Source organism: Oryzias latipes, chromosome 7 (assembly GCF_053564925.1).
Source record: "Oryzias latipes strain Hd-rR chromosome 7, Olatipes_Hd-rR_3.1".
NCBI classification, from domain to species: domain Eukaryota; kingdom Metazoa; phylum Chordata; class Actinopteri; order Beloniformes; family Adrianichthyidae; genus Oryzias; species Oryzias latipes.
Genome location: NC_136243.1, coordinates 33,340,712 through 33,368,349, shown reverse-complemented (window position 1 = coordinate 33,368,349; position 27,638 = coordinate 33,340,712). Strand labels below are relative to the sequence as shown.

Here is a 27,638-nt window from a genome sequence, read left to right as displayed (position 1 = left end):
GCAGGACACTGACTGTGAGAGTCAGTGGAACAGGAGTTTGTGTGTCTGTCAGGCCTCATCAGGGGAAAAATAGAGGATCAGTCACAGCGGAGGAAGCGCCAGCTTCAGATGCTTCTAGGCTCGACTTAAAAAGAAAAAAGCTTCAATAACAGGGGTTTCAGATGGACAACAGTTTTATGCAAAAAACTAAGATACTGGGCCAAAAACAATCAAATCCATTCTGATCATCACTGATGCAACATAGTTCACTTTTTGCTCATTTTGACTTAATGCTAAAAACAGAAGAAAAAGAAAAAAAACGAATATATTAGTAGTCAAATGGCCTCTTTAGTTGAGATATTGTAGACTTTTTCCTGCTGACGCAATTACTCAGTCATGTATGTTAATCCAGAGCTGAAAATAGTCCTTACTCATATTAATGCTTTCTAAATACCACAGAGCATGAGTGGTTCAGAAAATGAAAGAACACATTTGAAATGGAATTACGTCTCTGCCGGACTTCCCCTTGAACCATCCTTCTACCCGCACACCGTTTTTAGCAGGAGTTTATCTAAAAGAAAATATCAAAGTGACCTTTTTTAGCCTTAAAAGCCACCTTGGCGTTGGCTGTCACACGAGCAACTCAATGTTCATCCAGCAGACGGCGCTCTAATATAAGGCTAGGACTACAAACCTTGTTCTTTCTGACAGATTCACATGGTTTTACTCAGAATCACAGCTGTGTTGAAGCATAAAGCATTGTGGGCTTGATTTTCTCGCTCAGTGTTGGATAACTGTTGGACATGTCTAATACATGTCCATCCTTTTATCACAGCACCAATCTATTTTTGTGAAACAAAATGGCCTAAAATAAAAAATGTAAAAGGATAAAATTGATCAGTGAAGATCTTGAAAATTAAACAGATGACATTATCCCTTGTGCTATTCAATGACCCCACCCTTGCATTGACGTGTTCTCCCTACCATGACAAAGGTGGATAAAGGTGGAAAGATTTCATGTAATCCATGGACACCAGTGAAGATCACAAATCATTGAAGAAAAAAGGTTCAGAGCACTGTCTAGTGGGTCTAGATGACCCAACTCGCAATGTCAACGTGCCTAGGATAGCATTAGGGTTACTATTGACACTACTTTATGTCAGACCATTAAAACACATAAATCAACACTAAAATTCATTTAGTCTTACATAAAAAAACGCTTCCAGAGGTTTCCAAGCTCTCCGCGAGTCTTTTTTCTTCGGCGCTACAGCAGCTACACAGCACCTTTTGCTCCTAGTCTGCCAAATATAGCACAAACACACACTCGTGAAATGCACACAAACACTTGTCAGCGCTCCTGCTGTTGCTGCAAACAGAAGGGAGGCCTCGGGTCGAAGAAGGATGGTCAAAATGCAGTGGAAGCAGAAGGCAGACATGCATGTTTGTTTAGACAGCATCCAGATGTTCTGCGTGTGTTCTGGGTGCACAAAAAGATGAGCCACGAAGAGTCAATGGAGCGCACCGTTATTCAGATTCGGAGAGAGAAAAAAAATCATCAAAACATGGGGTTAGTAAGTTGTTGCAGGTTTGTATTCTCATTTTCTTTGATTTATGCAAAAAAAAAAAAAAAGTACAATCAAATGCAGCTCTGGTTGTTTTTCCCTTCACGCCAAAATGTGGCGTCCACTCTCTTACAGACCAGTCCTGGCCTAGTTGAACATGAATATGCTAGCTTGGAGGCAGATGTGTTTCTCCCCAGAGTGACTGACGCAGCTTTTAATGGAGCGAGATTGAAGGCCCTGTTGTTAAGGCAACATCTGTTCCAGAAGGAAACAAGGCTGCTGAATAAAGAACAGGAAGTGAGGACTGTTGTAATGCACTCTGCTGCACAGCAGCAATTTTTCTGCTCTTTTTTTGTAGAATTGACCTACCAAGGCTGTAGGGGTGGTAGGATGTGTCCATATAAGGAGCTTTAGCTGTTGGCAGCGTGACAATTCAAACTAAGACAGAAAATTGTGGTTCATTTAAGACAAATGTTAAAAAGATTTGGTGTTAATTTCATTGTTCCCTGAATGTTTTTGTAGAAAATGGATTAGCCCTCCACTTACATGGTGTGAGGTTTTAGGAGATGGAGTGGGTTTTTTGGGCTGTGCTGTTTGGGGCCCCTGGTAGAGTCTCCCAAAGGAGACAGGTCCAAGATGATGAGCCAAACTGAGAAAGATTCTCCCTGTGGAAGCAATGAAAACAAAGTCCACGAAAACCCGATGAACTGACAGAACTGAGCCCCATCCTGGTTAAGACTTAGTCACTGCTGCACTTAAGGATACAGGTTGTCTGAAGATGAAAACTGGGTAAACCTGTACATGTACATTTTTTCCAAGGGCATGCTCCAGACGACAGGTCATAGTAAACACTTATACAACACTTGAGGGTGAAGTAGATGAGATGCAGGCGTGTCGTGGGGATTGGTGGGTGGGCGGGCAGATAGGCAGAGTACTTTATTAGTCCAGAGGGAACTTGCATATCCATCCATTGCTCCAAAAATAGAATATACCCTTAAATCAGGATCATAAAAGGATATTAAAAATATTAAAAGTAATTAATAGTCACAAAAACATAAAATAATGTCAATTGAACTCACTAAAAACAGAATAAAAAGAATAAAAGTAGTAAAAGTAGTGGACCGTTCAGTGGCTCCTCTGAACTCCGGTGAGGTAAAACTCCTAAAAATAAAACCAGATTCCTGGAGAAAAATAACGAAGAAATCCGAGGGATGTCCACATGAAGGAGGGATCCTCTCCCAGGATGGACAGGCGTTGTACCAGAACTCTTAAAGAAGAATTATTTTATCTAACGCTACAACTACATCTAAAAGCAACACAGTCCTGGTGGAGGATCCCTCAGATAAAAGGATCTATACAGCCCCTCCCAGTTCAAGAAAATGAGCGGGTTCTCACATTTATACAGTATGTAGATACGGTGCCAGCTCCGCCCCAAGGCTAACAGACACACCCACTTTATCCACAGGGCTAACAGTGATTGGCAAATTCGCTTCCCTTTTATGTACACATCCATCTTTCACTGTGACATTTATGGGACAAAAAAACTTTACATACGTCCTTATTGGTCATGTCTATTTCCTGAACATTGACTGTATAAAAGAGAACTGGGCTGACTGAATTTGACGTCACCCATTAAATGCCTTACGTCCGGTTCCAGCGAAATGAAGCCAATTCAGTCGCCATTTTTCCACGATACAAACGTTGCAATGTCGGAGCCAGATGACAGTGATTGGACAGTGAGGGGTCTAAGTCAAAGTTTCTATGGCAACTGCAGTCACCAATCAGGAGTGAGCGTGGTTCAAGTCCACACCCCCTACCGAGGAAGATGGCTTGAGAAGATCTTTCAATCAACCATGCTTTTATTGAGGCATCTGATTGGTCAGTTTATAACTTGAATAACTTGCGATTAAGGAAAAAATATCATGAAAAAAGGGTTAGGAAGAATATAATAAAAATCAGCTGTCAGATCAAGACTCTTTATTCTGACCAATAGAATGGCTGAGTAACAAGAAATCATAATTCTGCTTATGTTATTGAGAGTACTAGTATTTATTACTTTTAAGTTTCTTTTTCACTCCTTTTATTAGCCTTTCAGCACATAAGCTAAAGCTTGGAACTGCTCGACAATCCCTCCTTGGGGTTTGCACCACTCCCCTCTTGTTCTGATCCTGTGTACCTAACCATCCATCCACTTTTCTACACCAACCATCCATTTTCTGTTCTCTATGCCCAGTTACAGAAAGTAGGACACTAATTCAGACAACTTTGAGTAAAAAACAAAGCTAGAAAAAGACAAAACTGGTTTGCCAAATAAAAAAACATCATTTCTTTTAGTTCATAGTCCCCATAAATGACTTGTTTTACTAAAGATTTTACTTTGCTGATTACAGATTCATGTTTGCTTGTATAAGGTCCCAACTCCAGTAATGTAAAGATTGAACCAAAGGTCAACACCAACCTACAGTAAAATGCTTTTAGAAAAGTATGCAGAAAAACTAAAAGTTTCTTCATGTTTAATCTGGTCTGAGCTTCAATGCAGCGAAACAACATGGATGGCATGTGCTTATTTCATTTACAAGTTTAAACTTTACTGTGATGACGGCATACACAGACACACCCACAACAAAACGGTTGTACAAACTTGTTTGCAGTTTCAAACTAAACATTCCTGAATAAATACACTTTTTTTGTTAAAATATACATGTTTTCAGTCATTATTTGTTGCACAGACACTTGAATATTTTTGTCCATTTTACTTAATTGGGTTTGTTTATGAGTTTCAGCTGTTTTTGAGCTGCCAGTGCCGGTGATGATGCTGGTCCCTGCGACTGTTCACAAACAAGCTCTGAAAACTTTGGACAAAAAGCCTAAAGGCCACCATCACTGTGAAATACTCCAGAAACATAATCTGCTGAGCTGCGACAATATGATTCAACATGCAGAATGCATTCTGGTCCATAAAATCCTTCTGGCTCCTGCCCCACTTCAGGACCAAACAGAGGCACCAGAGCAGGTTCAAGAGGTGACAGCATTATCCCTTGTGCTATCCTAGGCACTTTAACATTGGGAGTTGGGTCATCTAGACCCACTAGACAGTGCGCTGGACCTTTTTTCTTCAATGATTTGTGATCCTCACTGGTGTCCATGGATTACATGAAATCCTTCCACCTTTATCCACCTTTGTCATGGTAGGGAGAACATGTCAAAGTAAGGGTGGGGTCATCTAAGATAGCACAAGGGTTAATCCTTCCAGAACAAGCAGTTTTGGACACACGGTTTTGTCCTTTCAAACCTGTCTAACTTGGAACAAAATCCCAGAATGCGTTCGACAGCTCCCCACACTTCTATCTTTCTCAAAACAATTAAGATGATGGCTGCTGGAAAACCAAACTTGCTCTCACAACTAACACTAGGAAAAATGCCATAAAACTGTTTCCCAAACAAAAGTCAAAATAAAACATGGGGGGGGGGGTTTCATAAATGTCCGTAGTATTGTCTGATTTTGGCAATTTTTTTGTAGTAGTACAAGATGTATTTCAAATCCAATCAACATTTACATGAAATGAAATATAAGTCTACACAAGCCTTTTGAAATTTCCTTGATGTATACGTGGTAAACTATGTATTTTAAACCTTTTTTAACTTAATCTATGTTATGTTGATTTTATGTGATGCAATTTCATGGTAACCCTTGTGCCATTCTAGGCACTTTACCATTGGGAGTTGGGTAATCTAGATCCACTAGACAGTGCGCTGAACCTTTTTCTAATGTACTTTTTTATTTGATTTCTTTTATCTACAGTCTCTAGGTGGCTGACCATGCTCAGCACGGGACAGAGGATGAAAATTAGCTAAGGCTACAAGAATGTACAGTGTTTCTCTATTTTAGAGCACTCCACGCTGTTTTTCTATGCATTGTTCCTGTAATAAATACAATACAATACAATACAATAAGGTGTGGCTGAAGTTCTGCTCCTGGAAAAGAGGCAGTCAACCAGCACCACTTTAAACGTGTTTTTCATGGTTATCAGTTTAAAAAAACTATATTTGACATAATCTTTCTTCAAAAACAGTTTGCTGTGTAACATTATTAAGCCTTTTTTAGATCATCTTAACTATACTGCATATCGGTTTATGTTAAAAACATTGTACTTTTATTAGTTTCAACAAACCTGTCCCTGTTTATTTGCAGTGTATTTGTCTGTATTTGTCATTTAGAGAGAGCATTTCCTTTTTGGGAACCTGAATCCAAGATTCAAGGTGAACACGAAAGCGGGTGCGCGCGCACGAGCGGGAGCGCGCAGCATCGCTGTCATCAGTACAACATCAGCATCTTCCGGGGGCGCGCAGAGAACCGGGAGGAGGAGGACGCAGAAAGAGAGATGAGAGAGAGACATAGCGGGGGAAGGATTTCGACCAGACCGTGCTGATAATGGAGTCGAGGCGGTGGAGGATGTCGGGAAAGAGGACTGTTGATATTTGACAGAGGGGTCGCCCAGAGAGCCGCTCTTCCTTTTTTTTTTTCTTTTACCCTTTTTTTTGGGGGGGGTCTTGTTTTGTTCTTTTCTCCGTTGGTTGCCACATGCTGCGTGGACGTTGAGGGCGCGCGGAGGAAGGGGAGCTCCCTCACGTATGCCTCGGAAGGCGGGATCGGGCTCCACCGCCGGCGCTACGGGCAGCAACCTGGTGATGATCACGGAGAGCCAGGAGAGCCTGATGGATGAGGACGAGATGCGGCTTTAGCACCCCTCCACCCGAGAAACAAAGGGAAGACTGTGGATGGCGCCGTCCTCCTCGTTTCCAGTGTAGCCCCGAGGAGAGCAGCCTGAGACGGCAATGTTGAATCACTGGTGTCGGTAAATTATTCATTAGAGAGGGAAAAAGGCGATGATTTTATATTGCTTTAATGCCCCCCCTCCCCATGCTCATTTTGATTATGTTTGATCTGAATTTCCCGGTTCTGTTCTCATTCCATGGTTTTTTAAGGTCCGTTTGAAGGGAACTGGATCCTGACGTGTGACAAGCAAAGGGATTTTTTTTTCACACAAACATATTTTAATTTAGAGTCAAGAAAAAGCAGGACGGGGGTGTCTGTGAGAAGCAAAGACCAAACATGTTGCCTTCCCAAGAAGCCTCCAAGATCTATCACGACAATTATATGCGCAACTCCCGGGCCATCGGGGTGCTGTGGGCCATCTTCACCATCTGCTTCGCCATCGTCAACGTGGTGGTGTTCATCCAGCCCTACTGGATCGGCGACAGCGTCAACACGCCGCAGGCCGGCTACTTTGGCCTCTTCCACTACTGCGTGGGCACCGGGCCGTCGCCCAGCCGGGAGTTGACTTGCGTGGGCAGCTTCTCCGACTTCAGCTCCATCCCGTCCGGAGCCTTCAAGGCGGCCTCGGTGTTCGTGCTGCTGTCCATGGTGCTGATCCTCAGCTGCATCGGCTGCATGGCGCTCTTCTTCTTCTGCAACACCTCCACCGTTTACAAGACGTGTGCGTGGATGCAACTGCTGTGCGGTGGGTTCCTCTTCTTCTTCTTCTTCTTCCTCTCTTCTCCTGTAATGTCATTAGGGTGATGACACTTTAGCGCATCCAGGAAACCTGATTCACCCGAACATCATGGGGCTGTCACGTGACTCCACGTCTGTAGAAATAGGAAATCTGCAGACATTTTACGCACACAACTACGTTCTGGGGGGAAACACTCATGCATCTCCAGGATGTTTGCTTAGTGCTGATGACATGTCCTCCTTCCATCCATCCATCCATCCATCCATCCATCCATCCGACCCCCATGGGCTGCCACCACACAGCTGCTATTTTAGGATGATTCCAGGTCGATTGGATTACTGTCTTTTTTTTTTTTTTTTAATCTTTGGATTCCACCTCACCGAGGCCAGTCGGTGGTTTCCTGAAAACTCTCCTGTGGAACATTTTGTGCCGAAGCCACAAAAAAATCAAGTCAATTTTCTGAATCCCAACTGCGAATTCCTAAATGTCAGAGTCTCTCAGAGTAGAAAATTTTCTTTCCTGAGCCGCAACTGCAGCAAAATTTGTCATGTGCTGTGGCAAAAAAAAGGGGGGGAAAATCTATCACAGTTGCAATAAATAAATGGATCCCATATCTATCTTTATAAGCTGATCAGTGTGATAAATAGTGCCAGGCAGAAAAGCGTGGGAGTCAATTTTCTGTGCAGAAACAGTCAGCATACCAAATGAGAAGAAGGCAAAGAGATCAGCACTTTTTTTTCTTCTGTATTGTTCTTTTTCTCATCCTCATCTGCCCACACGCTCCTCTGTTCTGCCGAGTGTGGTGAAAGCTGTTTGCAACTCCATGATCAGACAAAACCAGTTTTGCTCTTTTTGTTTTACCGCTTTTTCATGAAAAATCAACTTTAGGTTCATTTATTTATTCATTTAAGGAGGAATTCCAGTCTTTCCCAAATGTGACCTCAAGCCAAGAATTCAGCAAAAAAGCTGATAAACCGCAGCAGCGTTTTCTCAAACAATATTTATAATGAAATTTGGTGACATTTAAGTTATTTTCTTGCTCATATTAACCCTTGTGCTACCCTATGGGGTCAAGATGACCATTGACGTGTTCTCCCTACCATGACAAACGTGGATAAAGGTGGAAAGATTTCATGTAATCCATGGACACCAATGAAGATCACAAATCATTGAAGAAAAAAGGTTCAGAGCACTGTCTAGTGGGTCTAGATGACCCAACTCCCAATGTTAAAGTGCATGGGATAGCACAAGGGTTAAATACGCTATAGACCTAAGAAGGTTCGACTCTTGTGGACTCTTTTAAATCTGGTGAAGGTTTAGGAACTCTAACAGGCTGGCAGACGGCCTAATGCTATTCAGCACCTTGGAGATGATCGTTTAATCATCACTGTGGCCTGCTGGGAGAAGCAGCAGCCCTCCTGGCACCGCCCAGCCACATCCTGGGAATTCAGGAACGGGCTGGCGTGGTCAAAGTGGAGAACAAATGTTAGATAGCGAGCGGATTGACCCTAGACACTCTGGTTGGCTTAAAGCCCAAGCAGAGCTACACCTGTAATCTGTGGTGCAGCTGACTTGGTGTCAGACTGTGGATCACGCTGGAAATATTAATGGAACTTATTGGTTTAGTTAAGAATGAATAAAAGATGAGGAAAGTCTGGAAGTAGAGCCAAGGCTGGGGATTTAGGACTCTTGGCAGATCGCGCTGGAACTGGGAGCCTTGGCATCGTATAGCTGAACAGAAGCCAAAGCTAGCATGAATGTAAACTTTACTTTTTCAATGTGAATGAAGTCGAAGCAAAAGGTAATTTAAGTTGGCGTTCACATTTCTCGGCAGAAAAGCAACGTTTTATACCAGAATGATCAGTCTGCTGTTTTGGTTGAAGATTTCTTTGTTTATTCATATTTTAGTTTTAGTTTCTTTCTTGTTCCTTAAATATTTCAAACTTCCATTTTTTTTTCTTCATTTATTCCAATTTTTTGCATTCTGCTTAACATCCTGTTATTTATTTTTTTTGTAATTTATGAAGAAAACTAACACTAGGCACTTCTTTTTAATTATTTTATTGTGAAAATATGCTAAATAAAGAAGTCAAGTCATTTTTATTAAAAAATTAACATTAACATAACTGCAATTAAAGACAGTTAGAGAGTTTTTTAACATTCAGTGTTAATTTCTATGTTTCATCGACGACACTTTTTTTGTTTTAGACCATTTCTTTTGTGGCAGAAAAACAACGAATTTGTTGCCTCGTTTTGTCGTTGTAGTCCATTTTTGTTTGTTTCTGTAAAAAATTCCAGGCAAGGAAATCAAGGTAACAACTGATTTGATCAATTTAAAAATTTATCAGTTGATTTATTTATAACTAAAATCAACATTTTCTATTTAATGCCAGATTGTTTGTTCATTGACATCACATATCTTTTTAATCTATGCTTTCACACCTAGTTGTGGTGTTCAACAGGCTTTGCTATTTGCTGTAAAAAATATCCCCTTATTTTGATCAAACTTACAAAATTTACAAAAGAAATACTCACTTGTGTAGTCAATAATGAAAAATATTTCTTTTTCCAGAACTAAAACCAGGAGTTTACCAAAACTCTGGGAGAGGAGAACTTGTGAGGATAAACACGGTAGATCTAAGAACAGTTTAAGAACTTGGTGCATAGAACAAATAGGACAAATGCCCCAAGTCAGTCCTACATGCCCCATCGCTCTTTAAAACCCTCAGTATTTTTTAACAATGGCTTCTTCTTGTCTGTTTTACTGATAACAGCATTAACAGCAACAACATTAATTATTAAAGTTAAAACAATACAATAAATACGCATCACTGTGAGACTGGGAGAACGAGGGTAAAATGGTGCACAATGTTGAAACAAGCCATTAATGATCTTCTTTTACCGCCTATTGATGCACAAATGCAACAAACCACTTGTACTCCAAAATTATCTTCATCAATATGAAAACAAAATATCAGTGATTTTTTATTTTCAGAGATAGAAATAAATTCAGACATCAAGGGAATAAAATTATCCAAAAACAAAAAAAGTAATCTCATACCCTGAACATTTTTTTTTTTATATTTAAAAATCCTGCCTTTTACCCCAGGTACCTCTGGTGAATTATTTTTTTAATAAACTCATTGACTCCAGTGATCAATTATGTCACCATGGAGACCATGAATGACTCAGTTTAGCTTCACAGAACGTCACAACTCAACTCCTGTCCCTCTGAATGAAAACGGTAAATATTTCATGGAGGGATCCTCCCTTTGGGCTGGCGTCATCTTAAACCAAAGCACTGAAACTTTATCTTTTGTATGACTGAATTAAATTTCTTGGAAAAAGTAACAGATGTTATTGTTGCTTTTTTCCCCACTTATCTTATTTATCACTATTTATTCAAACATTTCCGTGTTCACAAATTTTAGAGGCTGTTCTTTTGGATTTTTACACTATATTTCTGAAAGGGAACAATCTTTCTTTGCAAAACATTTTGGATCGTTTGTGAAAAACTGCACAAAAAGCTAAATTTGAGTTAATTTTGAATGATTTAACTGAAATGAGAAGAAAATGGATGCTTCTGCAAAGCATTAGCTAGTCTCAAAAATGCAGATTACAGGAAGAAGCAGCTGTTTTCCACAGTCTTTAACTCTTCCAACCCTTTTATGTCAAACCTTAGTGGCAAAATTGATAATGTGGTCATTTTTAAAACTCAAAATTTAGACTAAATTGCATTTTTTTTTTAAAAAAGAGGCAAAAGTTAGGGCTTGATTTCCCAAAAGTACCCTCCGTTTGTGCAGAGCTTTGCTGCTCACACCTTCGCTTGGATTTTGATTAATTCAGCAGGAAAGCTCTGGGGAAAATGGCTGGAGCTTCAGTTTAAACTCACATTCGTTCGACCTAGGACGAATTTTGTGGAAAAAGCTTCAGGGAAGCAGAAATGAAGGCCCAACATTTTTAATCTCAGCAGACCTTGGGAGGTCTCTTCCTCAGCCATCGTCTCTCATCCACCCTTTTTCTCTCATTCTAACCCTTCTTTTCCATGGCTCCACCTTAAATGTGGGACTACACCAACGCAGCCTGATGACTGCCTCTCTCCCTCGTCTCCATCAGCTCATGGCTCCATCCTTCCTTCCTGTCTGACCTTGTATGCTGCAATATTAAACAGAACTAAGCAGTACATGGGCCATGGCACAGGAGAGAAGCTGTCTTGGGAGAAACAACCTGACAGACTGTTCAGTCTTTCACTGAATGAGTGAGTGAGTTTATGTTGGGGCGCTGCAGGGGAACTCATTTATGCTAAAGTTAACATTTATTACAATGTCTTTAGGAGGAAAGAGGCTGAAACAAAAGATATGTGTGAAATCACGTTAATTAAAGACCAATTTAAACATGTTACTAAGTTTTTCTGAGGCTTGAAGATGCTAAGATGATGTCAATAAATGTCCTGAAGCAGCTGCTATGAGTTTATCCCACTTAACTTAACACTGGTTAGCTTTGGTGAAAATGTAAACTGTCAGACCAGGAAATATTGCTGTTCCACATGTTTCATCTTCCTCCAAAACATCATTTTTGTGGACAGAGTTTTAGTTTAAACGACTGCTAACAAAAACAGCTAGCAATGATTTATTTACCAATAATGGAATCAGTAAAAAGCCAAAAAAATACTTTTTTTTTCTAGATTAAGCTAATTCCAACCTGGAAAGAGTTAATTAAATGTTTTGAAAACCCAGTTTTTAAAGTGTTCTAGTGGCATTTTTCTGGTGATAGAGGGCATATACAAAGTAAATGAGCACAAAATTCAATTTCTGAGTTTTTCTTTTATAATCCTACAGATTCTGCAGAAAGTACGTCCTAGAAAATGACACAAGTTTGATGATTTTGACTAAAAACGGCACAATAAAAATAAAAAGACCATTTTGAACAGATCAAAAGATGATCGGCCTTTAGCGAGAAGTCAAATGTTCCAAACCATGATGTCACAATGTGACATAAGGCGTCCTCTGTTACGAGGCTCTCAAATGCCTTTTTTTTTTTCCAAGTTCAATACGAAGATTCATCCAGTTTTGCTACAGTCAGTTGAGTTTTTGTTCATTTGGAGCTACAGAAAATAATCAAGTTTAAAAAAGATCATCAAAATTTTGCTCTTAAGCTTCATATTAAAGGTGTAAAAATAAACATAATGTAGAAAATGAATAAAAGACTAAAAAACTAACTTCCATCACTGACCTAATAATCTGACAGGGCAGGAGCAATCAAGAGTTTCCATTTTTTGCTTTGTAGTTGTGTGATTATTTGAGCTTCATCAGCTCTTGTGAATAATATTATATATATAAATGTAAACGTCCTCAAGTTAGAGTCAAATGCTTTTTAGCAATAACTCCTCATGGAAAGTCTCACCTAAAACTGTCACAGATCCAGGTCTCTGAGGTGGGGCAGCTTCATAAACCGCTCATTCCAAGCACTATATAGATGCAAACATCTTAGAATTAAAACAAATCTTTAAAACAAATTAAAAGAGACAGCTCCTATGTGCTCTGAGAGAAACAGACGCTAAATCTTATCCATGCTGTCCTCCATCGAAGCCCAATCAATCATCAATAGTATGGAGTTTTCTGAACTTTACTTCAACTGCAAAACCTAGCGCCAGATGGAACAAGGTCATGTGAACACAATTAGAGAGGCACAGATTCATGTTTGAAATGAAAAACCTTGATGCTAAACTTCAGTCAGGGCAAATTCACTAAAGTAAAAGTCGGTAAAGATATTTATATTAAATCTTTTTAAACTGATGAATGAAAGTGTGGATAAAATGTGTAACTTGTTTTTTCTTTTCGCTAACAAAACCTCAAATTATAGGACAATTCTGTTAAAATATCTCACCATCATGAATGGAAAACTTTTACGTTTTTATTCCAGCCTATTATTTTGCGAGGAAAACAAAGGTTGTGAGTAAATAGGACAACTTTTTATGTGTTCTTACCCCGCTTATGTTTCCTGCATTAAGTGACAGAAGATTTTACAGGAAAATAAGCTCTGAGATTTGAAAAACATTTAAAGGTACAAAAAAACATACTGTTGCTTATCTCTGTTGTTGTGTTACTATATATCACATCAGTATTTATGGTGGTCCTTCATTTTTTGCAAAGGTTACCTTCTAAAAGGTACCTGCGTTAGACTAAGTCTGCCTAGTAGAAGTATTTTTTTACAACAATTACAGATACTTGAAGGCAACAAAACTCCTTACTACAAATTTGCTACACTTTTTTCAGACTTACATGAACATTTTGACACTTTTCTGTCTTGTTTAAACTCTCAAAGTTCAAACCTTCATTGAAAAAGAAGTCCAGTTTTATGCAATAAAAAACAAAAACGATTTTTAAAGTTTTATCTAAATTTGGCAACCTCCACACATTTCTGTGCACTACACAAAGGAGACTGACTGACAAAGTCTACAGCCAATCAGAATCCAGAACACAGTGCGCTGTAAAAAAGAAAAAAAATGCAAAATTGTAATAAAAAAAATATGCTAAACAATGAGACAGCAGAAGTTGAACCATGCTGTAGCAAAGGACCACTGTATAGTCCATAAAAGACAGCTTTTGACCTTTAACCTTTTGGCTGACCACTGTTTTAGTATCCTGTAACCTCGTTATTGCATCGGCATCTTCTAAGAGAATGTAAGTTTACAAACGAAAGTTCATGTCCTCTCAAAAGAGTAAATAAGGAACTCTCCTTTCTGTAATGCAGAGGGTTAAACACTTTGAAAATTAGCTCTTCAGACCAAATTACCCAATGTTACCAAAGCTACCCGGTAAAACAACCATTTTCCAGTTGTTTCCAGTGGAGGAAATGAACACTGAAACTATTCAAACTACTACTGTATCGTGGCGCTGGACCGAGTGACTCTGACGTCAGCCATGAAAAATGGTTAACCTCCGGCTCCAACCAATTTATTTAATTTATCTACTTTTTTTTTTTTTTTAACTAGGATATTCCCACTGAGATTAAAAATTTTTTTTGCAAGGGAGTCCTGGCCAAGAGGCAGCCACAGTCAGTGTCCAACTCACAGACACATTAAAACTTTGAAACACTATGACAGTCAAAAGACTGTAGAACAACAACAAAATACATTAAAACACTGGGCCATTAAAGGGAATAAAACACAACACTTGGAAAAAATGAATCATAAAAACTGTTAAATCAGCGATCAAGAGAAATAATTACAACATTTCATGGAATTTCTTTGAGCTTTGCTTTGTTAATATTTAATGATGCCAGTTTAGTTAGTGGCCAACCTTTTTGAAAGATATTCCAGGCCAAGGGAGATGCATGAACAAAGCTTTCTTCCCACGTTCTGTGTGGCCAATGGGACAGTAAGCAACAACTGATCCTTTGATCATACAGGAAGTGCGTGTGTAGCCCTCGTGTAACCGGCCTCAAAGGCACATTAACGTTGGGAGTGGGGTCATCTGGACCCCACAAGATAGCACAAGGGATCGGGAGGCAGAAATCCAGCCAAAGATTTATACGTAAAAATGTCCCAATGGTACCACCTCCCAGTGGAGAGAGTGGGCCATCCCACTCATTTGTACAATTCACATGGATGCAGTCGGTTATGAACCCTAAAAAAAAATGAAGTCAATTCAGCCACCATACGGACACCGCTATGTTGAAGCAAGACGACGTCAGTATGCAGTGATTGGTGTGGGCTGGTCCTAGTTTCTATGACAACCACTCTCACCAATCAGAAGTGAGCTTGTTGGAAGGCCCCATTACTACCACTTGAAAGCGGCCACTCAAAATCTGTCAAGCAAGCTTACCAGCTACTCTAATTGAGGCATCTGAAAGAAATATGAGAAAAATAAGGATCAAGAACATGTTAAAAAAGGTATCAGAGCCAGAATGGTTCTGACCAATAAAATGACTAAGTAACAGCTGTTTATTTTGCTTTATTTGGCTTTATTAGTTAGCGGCTGGGTAGCTCTGTTGGTAAGGTGAAAGGCGAGCAATTAACATCACCCAGTGAGGGCCCTTGGGCAAGACCCTTAACGCCACTGACTCCCGAGCGCGGCTCGGCTGCAGCTCACTGCTCCCCCAGGAGATGGGTCAAATGTGGAGAACAATTTCCCGATTGTGAAAATATAGTAAAGTAAACTTATTTCTCTATAGAAGTCTACGTGATTTTGGCTTCTTGGAGCCGGCAGGACCCTTCCTGTTTGGAGGGGTCACTCAGTCCAGTTGTTAAATACAGTTAAATATTAAACACAGTTAATATTTTCCTTGCAATTATAGTTTTTGTGTATGTCTATCATTGAAATAATACACGGACGATGAAAACACAAAGGCATTTTTAACGTTGAAAATGCTGCATCATTTTAATTATTTCAGCTGATGGTACATGCGTGCAGTTGTGTGCACGGCCTCGCTCAAGCATGTTCACACAGGCAAACATATACACAATGGTGAGAAAGCTCAATTATTAATAAAACATTTTACTTTCTGTTCTCAGCTCTGGCATACGTGCATTTGTCTACATGGATTTGCATTTTCGGGGAAACAGCTTCCTCCGGCAGATAAACGCGGGCTCTAAACGGTTAAAGAGATGCTGCAGTGGTCCTGTAAAAAGCCAGAGGAGGCAGAGAAGAGAGCTTCCCTGGGGGATATCCTGCTCCCCGCTCTCCCTCGTTGAGATTTCTGTTGGCTTTTTTCAACCAAACGTACATGTTTTAATTATCAGGCACTTAATAAATAATTCCAAAGTCACTGGGGTGTTTCTAAAAATATCTCAACAGCTGAATAATGGATTTTGTTGACCCTTTTCAACATTGTCACTTAGTCAGAATGTGTGTGTGTGTTTGTTACAAAGGTTTAGAAGGACATTTTTCCAGTTTACACGCCACGCAAACGGGAAATTTTATCTTATAAGGACACAGCATGTGTGTGTGTGTGTGTGTACTGAAGTCAGGAGCATGAGCTTGTTTGTTAAGTTTATTAGCATTTGTGTGCAGTCATCAGTAAATCTCATCTACAGAAAACTTCTCTATATTAAATACAGAAATATAACCAAGTATTTTCAATGTATGCAATTTATTGCTATTACATTTATGGAGCTCTGCTCACAGAACCTAGTTCACATTAATGTGTCTACATTAACCAGCATTTAGGTTGCTGGGTGGCTGATTCTTGTGCTAAAGACAGCTCTGCAAAAAATACTTAATTTATCCTTCTGTAATGCAACCTTTCGCTTTGGTGTGAGCACATTCCTGATGAGGAAGTATTACAGACACACAGCCACTATGTACATTTTGTGCATTTTCCACGTATGAAATTTCGGTCTTTTGTGATCCATGCATAATATACTCAAATTATAACTGTTTCTTGTTTTAGTGATGCGACGATGTGCGCAGATGTCCGTCAAGGGTTTCGGTCGACGTGTCTTTACGTAAATTCATTTTTGTGATGTTCAAAATTTTTGGTCGGTTGAGAATTATGCAGTTTTTGCGTATTTTTAAATACTTTATATGCAATTATGTATATCTTACAAAATTGTGTGTGATTTTTGCAAGATGCATACATTGGTTTACATGTTCTTTGCGTGGTTTATTAATACCTTTTCCCTGGTGTTAACGTGGTTCATTTGGGATACATCTGTCAAAATTTCACATAAAGACCACGACTTTTCACACTTTTTCCATATGACCAATTATCATCCATGCAATATGAGTAAAATATATGTAGTCGCTGTGTGACACGGCCTTCATTCAGATACTGTGGGCTGCATTTGTCTGGATATTATGGCACCCACTGACAATGAGGAAAGGACCATGATGTACTAGCTTCTTCCTACCAAACAGACCCTCCTGTGTGCAGTAGAGGGTCCTAGTCCAGGATGGCTGTCCAGAACATCATGTTCTGGCTCCTTCATGGTGAAGGAGCAGTGGGTTTCCAGTTGTGATGCTGTGAGTGAATTAATTAATGAATCTCTTTGGCCCTTAAAAGAGGTAAAGAAGTGCAGTATAATTTGTTGTTGTTTCTGTCCTTAATGGTATTGGTGCTCCAAATTTGAAGGTAGACACCTTTATTTACTGGTGGCTGGATGGCTCAGTTGGCTGCATGCAGGACTGGTGCATGGGAAACCAAAGTTAGATTCACAGGGGACCTGATGAGCTTAATCCAGTGTGAGTCCTTAGACAAGACCCTTCACAGTACTGCCTAACTGCAAAGCTACAAGGGAGCCCAAGTCAGGGTCCCCTGTGCTGGTACCCAGCCCAGATAAAATACAATTCAGGGTTGTCTCAGGGAGGGCATCTGTCGTAAAACTCTCTGCTAAACCACCTGTTCAAATGAAAGCTGATTCATGACTGGGTGGCGTTTCCTACAGATGTTTTACATTTTACAAACATACATTATTAAAAACTAAGAAAGTGAAATACTTGGAGGGAATTTACTCTTGTGAGTTGAAGTGAAAGGATGTAAAGACAGGATGATAAGAGGGAAAGCTTCATGCCAAGTAGGCCAGTGATCCCTGGCAGCAGCGGCGTCTTCTAAAGTGCCCCGTCAGCAGTCCACGCTCCAACAGACGTACACACCAGACTTGATCTCAGCCCCAATAAAAGCTCTGTACATCAAATAGAAGGCCGTCCATTAAAGAGATGGAGGGTGGCAGGTCAAAGAGCAGACGCAGAGGCAGAGGGAAGGCCAGGCCTCAGACAGCTTTATTACATTATGGACAGGACACGACACACTCTTAATGCAGTCTTGCTCACACCTTTGTGATTCACAGCTCGCTGTTAAGTTTCAAAGTGCTGCCGCATGTTTCCACTGGGATCAGCTTTGGATACTTTGGAGAGCAATAATGCTTCAACTTATTGATCATTTATTAAAGTCCCCTATGACATTTTTTTCTTTATAAAAACATTCTCAGTGGTGTTTTAACAATGATTATGAAGTTTTTAACTAAATTCCCACAATCTAAATGTCTTAAAAAGCCATATTTATGTCCATGTGAAGCCACTGTTTTCAAAATCTCCTCTACGGGGGGGCCCAAAGCACAGCTGTAAGGCGGTCGACCCCACTTTGCCCCTGGTAGAAGTTTGGCGCCAGTGTTTGGCAGTGGAGCTACCACCAGTGTGTGAATGGGTTTCTGAGGTGGTGAGATGAATAGCCCCGCCTTCAATCCCCCCTTTCTGCAAGCTGCGTCTTGCATGAGTGAAGAGCTTGACACAAGGGGGGCACAAACGACACAGACTGACAGTCTCCATTCTCAAAAGTTTATCTTTAGCGATAAAGACATGATGAAAATATACATCTTTTTGGCTCCAAATCGGCACTTTTTGAACAATGTGTGGAATGACAAAACGAATGTGTGTACCAGACCCTGCTGTTTAATAAAACTACACACCAAAAAGAACTTTGAAAAGTCTATGAAATGCTGATGTGAGCACATGCAGATTGTTGAATTCACTTACACAGTAAATAAAATGAAATGCTAGAAAGACAGTGACTATTTAAACCTAATATTCCTAATACATGCAGCCAGTACAGGTTATAGATTTAGGCTAAAAACGGCATAAGATCACTGGGAACAGTTTGAAAATTGTTTAGAAGACGATCGGAGGGGTTTGTCTAATAATACTTTTTAGTTTTAGTTTTACTTATTTATTATACTTATATTATACTTAATACTACAGTATTTTATTTTTTCTTTCTTTGGGATTTTTTTCTCATTCCTTACAGGAAAAGATGCGTACTTATTACTAAGGAGAAAGAAACGTTTTTTTTTTCTATTCCTAAATATTACCATAATAACCAAAAATACATTGTTGTATGAAGAAACAGTACATTGATATACTAGGTAAGATTACAGATTAAACTAGAAGGAGCTGCATTTCCAGAAGAAAATGCAGGGTTGAATGCTATATTGCTGGATTAAAATGAAACTTAAAGGTTAATAACTGGCACAGAAAAGAAAGAAAGAAAGAAAGAAAGAAGGAAAGAAAGAAAAAAAAGAAAGAAATGATGATGAATCAAAGTTGGCCATAAATAAAGTGAAAACATCACAATAACAAAAATAGCTGGAAAAAGCTGAAAGAGCTGAACATTTCAATAGTTGAATGGTTAAAATAGCTGAAAAATTGTGAAAGGAGTTAAGTGCCAAAAAAAATGGCGGAAGATACTAGAATAAAGACAGAGAAACAGGAAAACAAAGTGCTGAAAGGTGTCACAACCATGTACACCAACAACATGCATACATACATGTATATAAATAAGTACATACATGGTTTTTATAGCCCACTTGACGCATTTTTAGAGCTCTTATGTAATACGTTTGACTTTTTACCAAGTAAAGACGACAAGATTTATGTAACAGATCTATAATTATCCAGTGGCTATGAATAAATGAGTTCAGTGTTATTTTAACAAGCTGAGAATCAAAGACTGTTTTTCTCAGTTTCATATGCTCTGATGTCTTCTGACTGCCAGTGAACTGTGAATGCTGCACTGTCAAGAAATGACAGGAAGTGATGAACTGGAAAAAGAGGAAGAAAAAATGATTTTCTTCACTTCTGTCCACCTTTCCTAACCGTCCACCTTCTCTGATCGATTCCTGTCTTCTCGCTGCATTTGAAGCTCCTGAGTTCAGAATGTAGCATCTTGAGTGAGGTGGGAGGGGGGGGAGGAGGAAAACCCCCCAATAGCTTCAAAGGGCATTCTTGGGTTGTGAGGAGGTGGGATTTTATTTTTAGCCTGCCAGTGCCGACTTGAAGGCTTGAGCTGAAGATGGAGGAGGACGGCACACGGAACAGGAAAGACCTTAGCTGTAATCATGGAGGACGGGGGAGCCAGATGCTGATGCATTTTGGACACTGCTCTAAAGCAGCCGTGCTGCATTCATTATGCGCCAGATCGTCACTGTTTCGCTGTGACATTTGTGTCATGTCTGTGAAGGAAAGCACACAATGCGCTTGTGGTTAAGGTCTGATTTCTATTTTAATAAAAGAATAGCTTTATAAAATGTCTGAATCCATAGGAGGCACACGTTTTTATGTCTGTGCCAGGGAGAAATATACTCATCAAAGTGAGTGTCTTACCTTTTACAACAAAGTATTAGGGCCACCATGACAGAAAACAACTAAAATACGAGAAGAAACTCAGAAAATGACGAGGTTGTAATTGTACAAGGAAAAAGCCACACTGTTCAAATTGTTTGTGATTTTTACAGTAAAAATCTGTGATATCTTGACTTGAATTAATGCAGATTTATGAATGTTCAGACCAGTCATTTTTATATATATGTTCTGCATAAAATACCTTGAATTAATTAATTGTCATATTTTATACTGCTAAAGACTTGTCCTTCAATTCAATTCAATTTTATTTCTATAGCCCAAATTCACAACAACAGTCGTCTCAATGGGCTTCGTACCGGTAATTGTAAGCTAAACATACAATCAAAAAGGATCATAAATGCATGCAATTCAATTGGATAATGCTAAACTTTAACTAAACAGACTAAACTAAACTAGACATCGCTGCCTTTAGACCCCCCTTCGAGGTAAGGAAAAACTCCTAAAAAAAATGGAATCCGGAAACAACGAAGAAACCTCAGGGGTCCCCATATGAAGGAGGGATCCTCCCCCAGGACGGACAGGGGATGTACCAGAACTCATAGAGAAGAATTAACTTATCTAAGTCTACAACTACATCTTTAAAGTTCAGCAAATGATCTTCATCCATATGAAGTTGGGGGACGGATGGTGGCGCGAGAGGGGAGAGGGAAAGAGGGACAGTACATGGATCGCACTGCACCAAACAGAGTGAACTAAATGATGAATAATGATCAAGAATAGAGGAGAGAAGGAGAGTAGAAGTAGATGAGAAAAGAGGACAGAACCCCAGTGGACCATAGTTTCCCCAGCTTCAAACTTCTAGCAGTCTAGTGACAACTCTATTGTTATTGTTAAGTTTAATTTAAACAAATTAACAATAAGGTAAATATTCTCTGAACACTAACTAGTCTGACAATAAGCCTGTCCAAAGAGGAATGTTTTCAGTCTAACTTTGAATGTCGAAACTGAATCGGCCTCTCTTACATGAGCTGGGAGCTTATTCCCTAAAACAGGGGCTTGGTGGCTAAACGATCTACCTCCAACCGTACCTTTACTAATTCTAGGAACCACAAGCAGTCCTGCATTTTGGGAGCGAAGTGTTCTATTTGGATGGTAAGGGACTATGAGGTCTTTGATATAGGACGGGGCCATACCATGTAAGGCCTTATAGGCACACAGGAGGATTTTGAACTTGATTCTAAATGGTAAATGGTAAATGGCGTATACTTGTATAGCTCTTTTCTACCTACAAGGACAAAGCGCTTTTACAGTCACTAACCCATTCACCCAGTCACACACACATTCACACACGCATTCACACACTGGTGGCCGCTCCGCTCCGCAAACACAGGCGCCCGCCTACCACCAGAGGCAAGGTGGGGTTCAGTGTCTTGCCCAAGGACACTTCGACTCAAGGGCGTGCAAGGCGGGAATCGAACCTGCAAACTTACGATCATGGGTCGACCCTCTAGAATCAACTGGGATCCCGTGAAGTGAAACCAACACAGGAGTGTTCTGCTAGTTCCTGCTAACAATCTAGCTGCTGCGTTCTGAACAAGCTGGAGACTTCTTAAGTAACTCTTAGGACACGCTGCTAACAAGGAGTTACAGTAATCCAGCCTCGACGTAACAAATGCATGGGTGAGTTTTTCAGCATCACTCTTAGAAAGTATATTTCTGATCTTGGCAATATTCCGCAGGTGACAAAAAGCAGTTCCACACGCCTGACATATGTGAGCCTTAAATGATAAATCCTGGTCAAATAAAACCCCAAGGTTTCTAACTGTGGGATTGGGGGCTATACTTAAACCATCCAGGGAGACTATCTGAGCAGACAGAGCATCTCTGAGGTTTTTAGGACCTAGTATAATGACCTCAGTTTTTTCTGGGTTCAAGAGGAGGCAATTAATTGTCATCCAGGTCTTGATGTCTCTGATGCAGGCATTCAGTTTTTCTATATGGTCATTTTCTTCAGGTTTAATAGATAAATGCAACTGCGTATTATCTGCATAACATTGAAAATTAATGCTGTGTTTCTTGATTATGTTTCCTAAGAGTACCATATAAAGCATAAACAGGATGGGTCCAGGATTCAAACCACCAGAGGGCAGATCTTCTGATCCCTATGTCCTGCTCTAATCTATGGAGTAAAATACTGTGGTCGATAGTGTCAAAGGCTACACTGAGGTCTAACAGGACCAGAATAGAAAGTAGTCCCTTTTCTGAGGCCATTAATAAGTCATTAGAGACTCTAACTAGAGCAGTTTTCGTGCTGTGGTAAGGTCTAAACTAGAGCCCTGCGCGGGACTATTTTCTTCATCCCGCTCCCACCCGCGCCTGCCGAATTTCTGACCAATCCCGCCCGCTCCCGCAACGTATGCGTTACACTCCCGCCCGCACCCGCAATATGTATGTCCACTCCCGCCCGCACCCGCTAAAATCAGAGAATTTATTCCCGCACAGTAATAGATATGCATTGATTTTGTATTGTCTCCCGTCCCACAAGAAAACAAACACGTATTTGTCCCTCCTCCAGCCTCATCTTTTCATGCATTCCTCTTTTGTGTAATGTGCAACTTCATTATTAAATATATTTTCACTAATCCTGTTCGGTTAAAAGTGTGCGTGTGTCAGCGCGCAGACAGACGGCCTGAAGCGCGCTGAACCAGCTAGTAAAGATGCAGGTCAAAGTCATTTGAATTTAAGGACGAAAATAAACATTAATGGTTCAACAGAGCTGAAAATCTGTGAATTAATTTTTTCCTGACGGAAAAATACTTTTTTTTAGCTTCAGCCTTCTCCAGTTTTTGCTGTTTTGCGCCTTAGTGGGGCATCGGCACGCAGATCTGAACACCACGCGTGTCTCACGATGAACCTCGATTGAGGTTCTTTTCTGCTTCATCCATTGACATCATGTCCCTGCCAGGAAACCTGCTCCTTCCTTATCCCGTCAGTGTTGGCAGATAGAGTCACAGCTCTTTCATCCTTCTGCTGCGCTAGAGCGCCCCGACTATCGTGTCAACCTACGATGACCGTATTTAGCGCTCTCTGTGTAAAATACACTAAGGAGCGCGGGTAAAAACAACTGTCAGCTGCAGAGTATATGAACAGGTGAACAGGTAGAGAGGAAAAGCAGGTAAAGAGGTGGGACGGGGCGTTGCACACCCCCAACAACAGGTTAGATGACAGTGGCCATTAGGCGTCTCTACCTGGTGCCTTCACGGAGCTTCAGTACATAAGAATCCAACAGCCGCACAGCCTAACGTAGTCCACTAATATATATTCATGAGATATTCATGGCAGCACTGATCCCGCAGGTTTTTTTTTGCAGCCCCCTCCCGCCCGCAGCACAATTCAAACCGTCCAATCCCGCGAGATTTGTGTTGGGTTCCCAATCCCAATGCAGCCCTCTAGTCTAAACCCTAGCTAAAAGTCTTCAAAGTGGCTGTTGTCCTGTAGGTGGCGGTAAAGCTGCTTAACTACAGCTCTTTCCAGGAATTTTGAAATAAAGCGGAGGTTTGATATTGTTCTATAGTTGGCCAAGTTGCTAGGATCTAAACTGGGCTTTTTCAGAAGAGGTTTAATAACTGCACATTTAAAAGACTGTGGCACGTAACCCGTTTCCAGAGAGGTATTTATTACTGTTAATGGAATCAGTAATTAGGGGAAAGGTTTCTTTAAAAATGAAGAATGAATGATGAATAAAAAGTCTAGTGGGAATTGGGTCTAACAGACAAGTTGAGGATTTGGAGGACGTAATAACTGATGCCATTTCTACTTGATCCACAGCAGTAAAGCAGTCTAATATTACAGAGGTTTCTATGGATGCCTCCACTTCTGCTCTGGTCTGATTGGCAGGGGGCCAGAGAAAATTACAGTGTCTGACATCGACTTAGTAAGTTTACACACCGAAACTACGTTTAACTTAACAACCTCAGATTGACTCCGTCAGGCATCATTACCGTCTGTATGTTTAATATAGATGTTTAACCTGTGATGGCATTAAAAATTTAAGGTTTTCCATCGTAAACTACCCAATGTAAGGAAATACGATTAGTTATACTAGAAGTTCTTGATAAAACACATTCAGCCATAAAATTTACTTATTAATATAATTATTTTTACAGTAATAGTTAGCAATGAAGTGAAAAAACAACAACACTTTTTTTAACTGTAATTTCATTCAAAGGTAACACCTTACTTTTTGAGGCGACATTTTGGCAACCTCAGCGGCCATTTTTTTATTGTAAATTCTACAAAAGAATGTGCATGTATGTGCGCTGTACGGCTATCATACTGAAACACCATATTGGTTCCCTTTTTGTTTTGTTTTATCATTCTCAGTAAACAGCCTTTACATCATAAATTTAGGACTTTAATCTCATCAGTTCTCAATTTATAACTTATGAAATAACTCTGTGATCATAAAATAGTGGATTGTTTTACTCATAATTTGACAAGTTCAATTTCAAACATTTTTACTTTTTCATGATATTTTAAACTTTTATTCTTGTCAAATTACAACTTTTCTCTCAAATTTTTCTACTTCATTCTCATAAACTTTTACCTTATTTTTTTATAATCTTACGACTTTATTCTCGTAAATGTATGACTTTTTAAAATAGTTTTTTTACTGTAGTTTTCTCATAAAAGTATTTTCATTTTCCTTTTTATTTATCTTTTCTTAGATTTTCCCTTATTTTTATTATTGACAAACTCAATATATATACACTATATTGGCTGGGGAAGGAGTTGAAGACTATTCTCCTGCTGCTAAAGCTTTAGAAAACTTTTAATGGTCCTCGTCTGTAGATGACGCTGACCGAAGCAAAAACTCGGCCTTTAATCTCTCCGGGATGACTCCAAGGACGGTAGAAGAGCAGCTTTGCTAATGGTCATTCATCATGTGTCATCACCACAAACACCTTGGTCCCACAGGGTCCCACAGGGCTGCCTCTGGCAGCCTCCACTGTTCATTCACTACACGCTTGTAAAGCTGACCATAGGGGGCCAATTGTTTTCATTAATGGCATGAAGACGACGTATTGATTGTAGTTGTTTTTGGTTTGTCATGTAGTTTGTGAAACAGTTTTCTTACAAAATGGGAACAACCTTGGTACCATCAGTAGCAGATGATGGGTCAAAGGCAATCAACATTATTTAGGGCATAAATTATGCCTGAGTTTCAACTGCCCTTACGTGGGGTGGTGCTGGTGCAAAATGGGTAAACCCATTCAAAGAATGCAGGTGCCCACAGTGGGTGTCAAGGTTGTAGGCAGAGATAATTTTTCTATAGACAGACAGCGGGCGACAGGTCGTAATAAACACTTATACAACACGGAAGCGTTAGCATGTCACACGCAAAACAATGGTACGTTCCATCTTTAATAAAATTCCTTGGGGTGGTCGTACGAGCCTCAAAGTGAACTGCAAGACACACCTATGACCACTCCTAAAGTTGCCCCCACTCCTCTCTATGACCCTCCAAATCGCCATGTGGTCCACACAAGATTACAGGTGAGCTTTCATACCTGTCGACTTAAGCAGTCGGTCGTAGAAAACAAACTGAATCAGACCCGCCAGTGTGAAGGCTCTTCTAAAACCCAAATTCTCTCCAAAACAAACAAAGCTTAAAGGCTTAATTAAAGACATCTATAAAAAAAAGTATATATTTATTTTAAGTTTACATGTTTTTGGTCTATTCTGTGCTTTGTTTATTTCCATGCATGTAGTTTTACTCTTTTGACTCTAACCGAGTTCCATTACAACATATTTTCCAATTGCATTTGGTTGCTACGAGGCTGCAATAACGTGCACACCAATAACTTGTTTTTTTTTTTTTTAAAAAAGCCCTCCCAATAAACTTGGGATGAGTTTAATACCAATCGGGGGAACATTCATCAAAGATCCATAAAGCCTGATGCTCATTACTCACTTAATGATTTCAACATCTCTCATCATGGCTAATATGTTGCATAAAGGTCATAAAAGAAGCTAATAACATGATGATTTCCCACGATGATTACCTCCGTTTCTCTCTCATTCTCTCATTACTTACTGTATTATCATCATTATGTTCTTCTCTCTCATTAAATTCCCTCATTACAGCAACAATCACACCATCGGACACAGTTTCATCCGAAAATAGGAGTCCTTGTGTTTGTATGTTTACACACAGGTGGTGACTAATCTCACATCCTCGCTCATATGTTGCTACAAGTTGGCCGCCCACCCATTCGTCATGATGAATTGCCATCATGAAAAGTGGGAATCACCAGTGTTGTGCAGCATGTGACTAATGGACTTTCTTTTAGTCCGCGCAAAAATACACTGCAAACTATCAGACGATCAAGATATTTTTAACCAGCTTGGAAGTTGCTTTGACTTCTTTTTGCTCTACAACCTTCCAAGCTTTCCCTTAATCAGGAGAAATTGAAATTTGTTAGTCTCATTAAGAACTAGGACCTATAAATAAAGAGATTGTTATTAAAATGAGTATAAATCCTTTTTGCTGACAAACAAAACTTGATTTATGACTTAAAAAACTGAAATTGCTGTATTTTTTGTTTCAGTTTGAAGGATGTTATTTTAAAGTTCACACTGTCATTCATTGTCATTATTTTGGAAGCTGAAATGTATATTTATGTTGCTAAGTGATAGTTTCTGATTTTTTGAGGATGTATTAAGATGGGCCAACTTGCACAATTGTATTTTAATTTAGTTAACATTTTGCTCTAAAATGAGTCATTTCCACTTATAATTAGGTGCATAAAAACTCAAAAAATACAAATCATTTGATTAGAACTAGCAAAAAATCCTTACCATTGGGCAGTTCATCTTTCCCGGTTTAGCTCATTCTTGCAGAGCGTTTATTCAGTTTTTTTTAAACAGCGCACCCTGTTCTGTGTCCTGATTGGCTGGAGACCTTGTCAATCAATCTGCTCAGTCCATGCCGTGTCTCCTGTACAAAAAGGCGGGGCTCTTCAGATCTACTGAAATCTCTGATCGATCAGATCTTTGTTTTCATTCTAAGATCCTGGACCTAATAACTGTGAAAATTTGAGAATTTAAACAAGAGAAAAGGGTGAAAATGTTCATGTCTGTCTGAGAAAAGTGTATTTGGGCAGTTTTACTGCCATAAACATCTGTAATCAGACTCCATGGATTTCACCGATCACGGTTATTTTTAGAACCTAACTCCTGCAATAAACGAGGGAACTCTGTTCTGGTGAAAAGGTAACGCAGATATGTGCCTAGCTGCAGCAGAAGACACAGAAATGTGCTTTATTTCATGATTACTGGGTGAGACGTGCAGGACACAGCTGCTCAGTTTGAGCGCAAACTGTGAGACGTATGAGGAGCTGCAGTCCTCAAAGTTGGGACTCCACTCTAGCATCCATGCGGTGTTGAAAGATTTGTTGTTTTTCATTCTTCCTATCATTCAAACACCACATGAACGCAGCATT

General features: G+C 39.8%; 1 protein-coding gene across 2 annotated transcripts in view; it reads left to right on the top strand.

The window, feature by feature from the left end:
• The first annotated feature begins 5,879 nt into the window (after window positions 1–5,879).
• The window catches only part of lhfpl4a (LHFPL tetraspan subfamily member 4a), a 34,432-nt gene continuing 12,673 nt past the window's right edge, over window positions 5,880–27,638 (top strand). The window contains exons 1-2 of one of the 2 annotated variants that reach the window (XM_078949620.1): window positions 5,923–6,397; window positions 6,528–7,063. In XM_078949620.1, coding sequence (XP_078805746.1) covers window positions 6,655–7,063 — 409 coding nt within the window. In that variant the 5' untranslated portion in view covers window positions 5,923–6,397; window positions 6,528–6,654. Of the gene's footprint in view, window positions 7,064–27,638 lie in introns of both variants that reach the window. The other variant, XM_004070271.5, reaches the window with a different exon arrangement.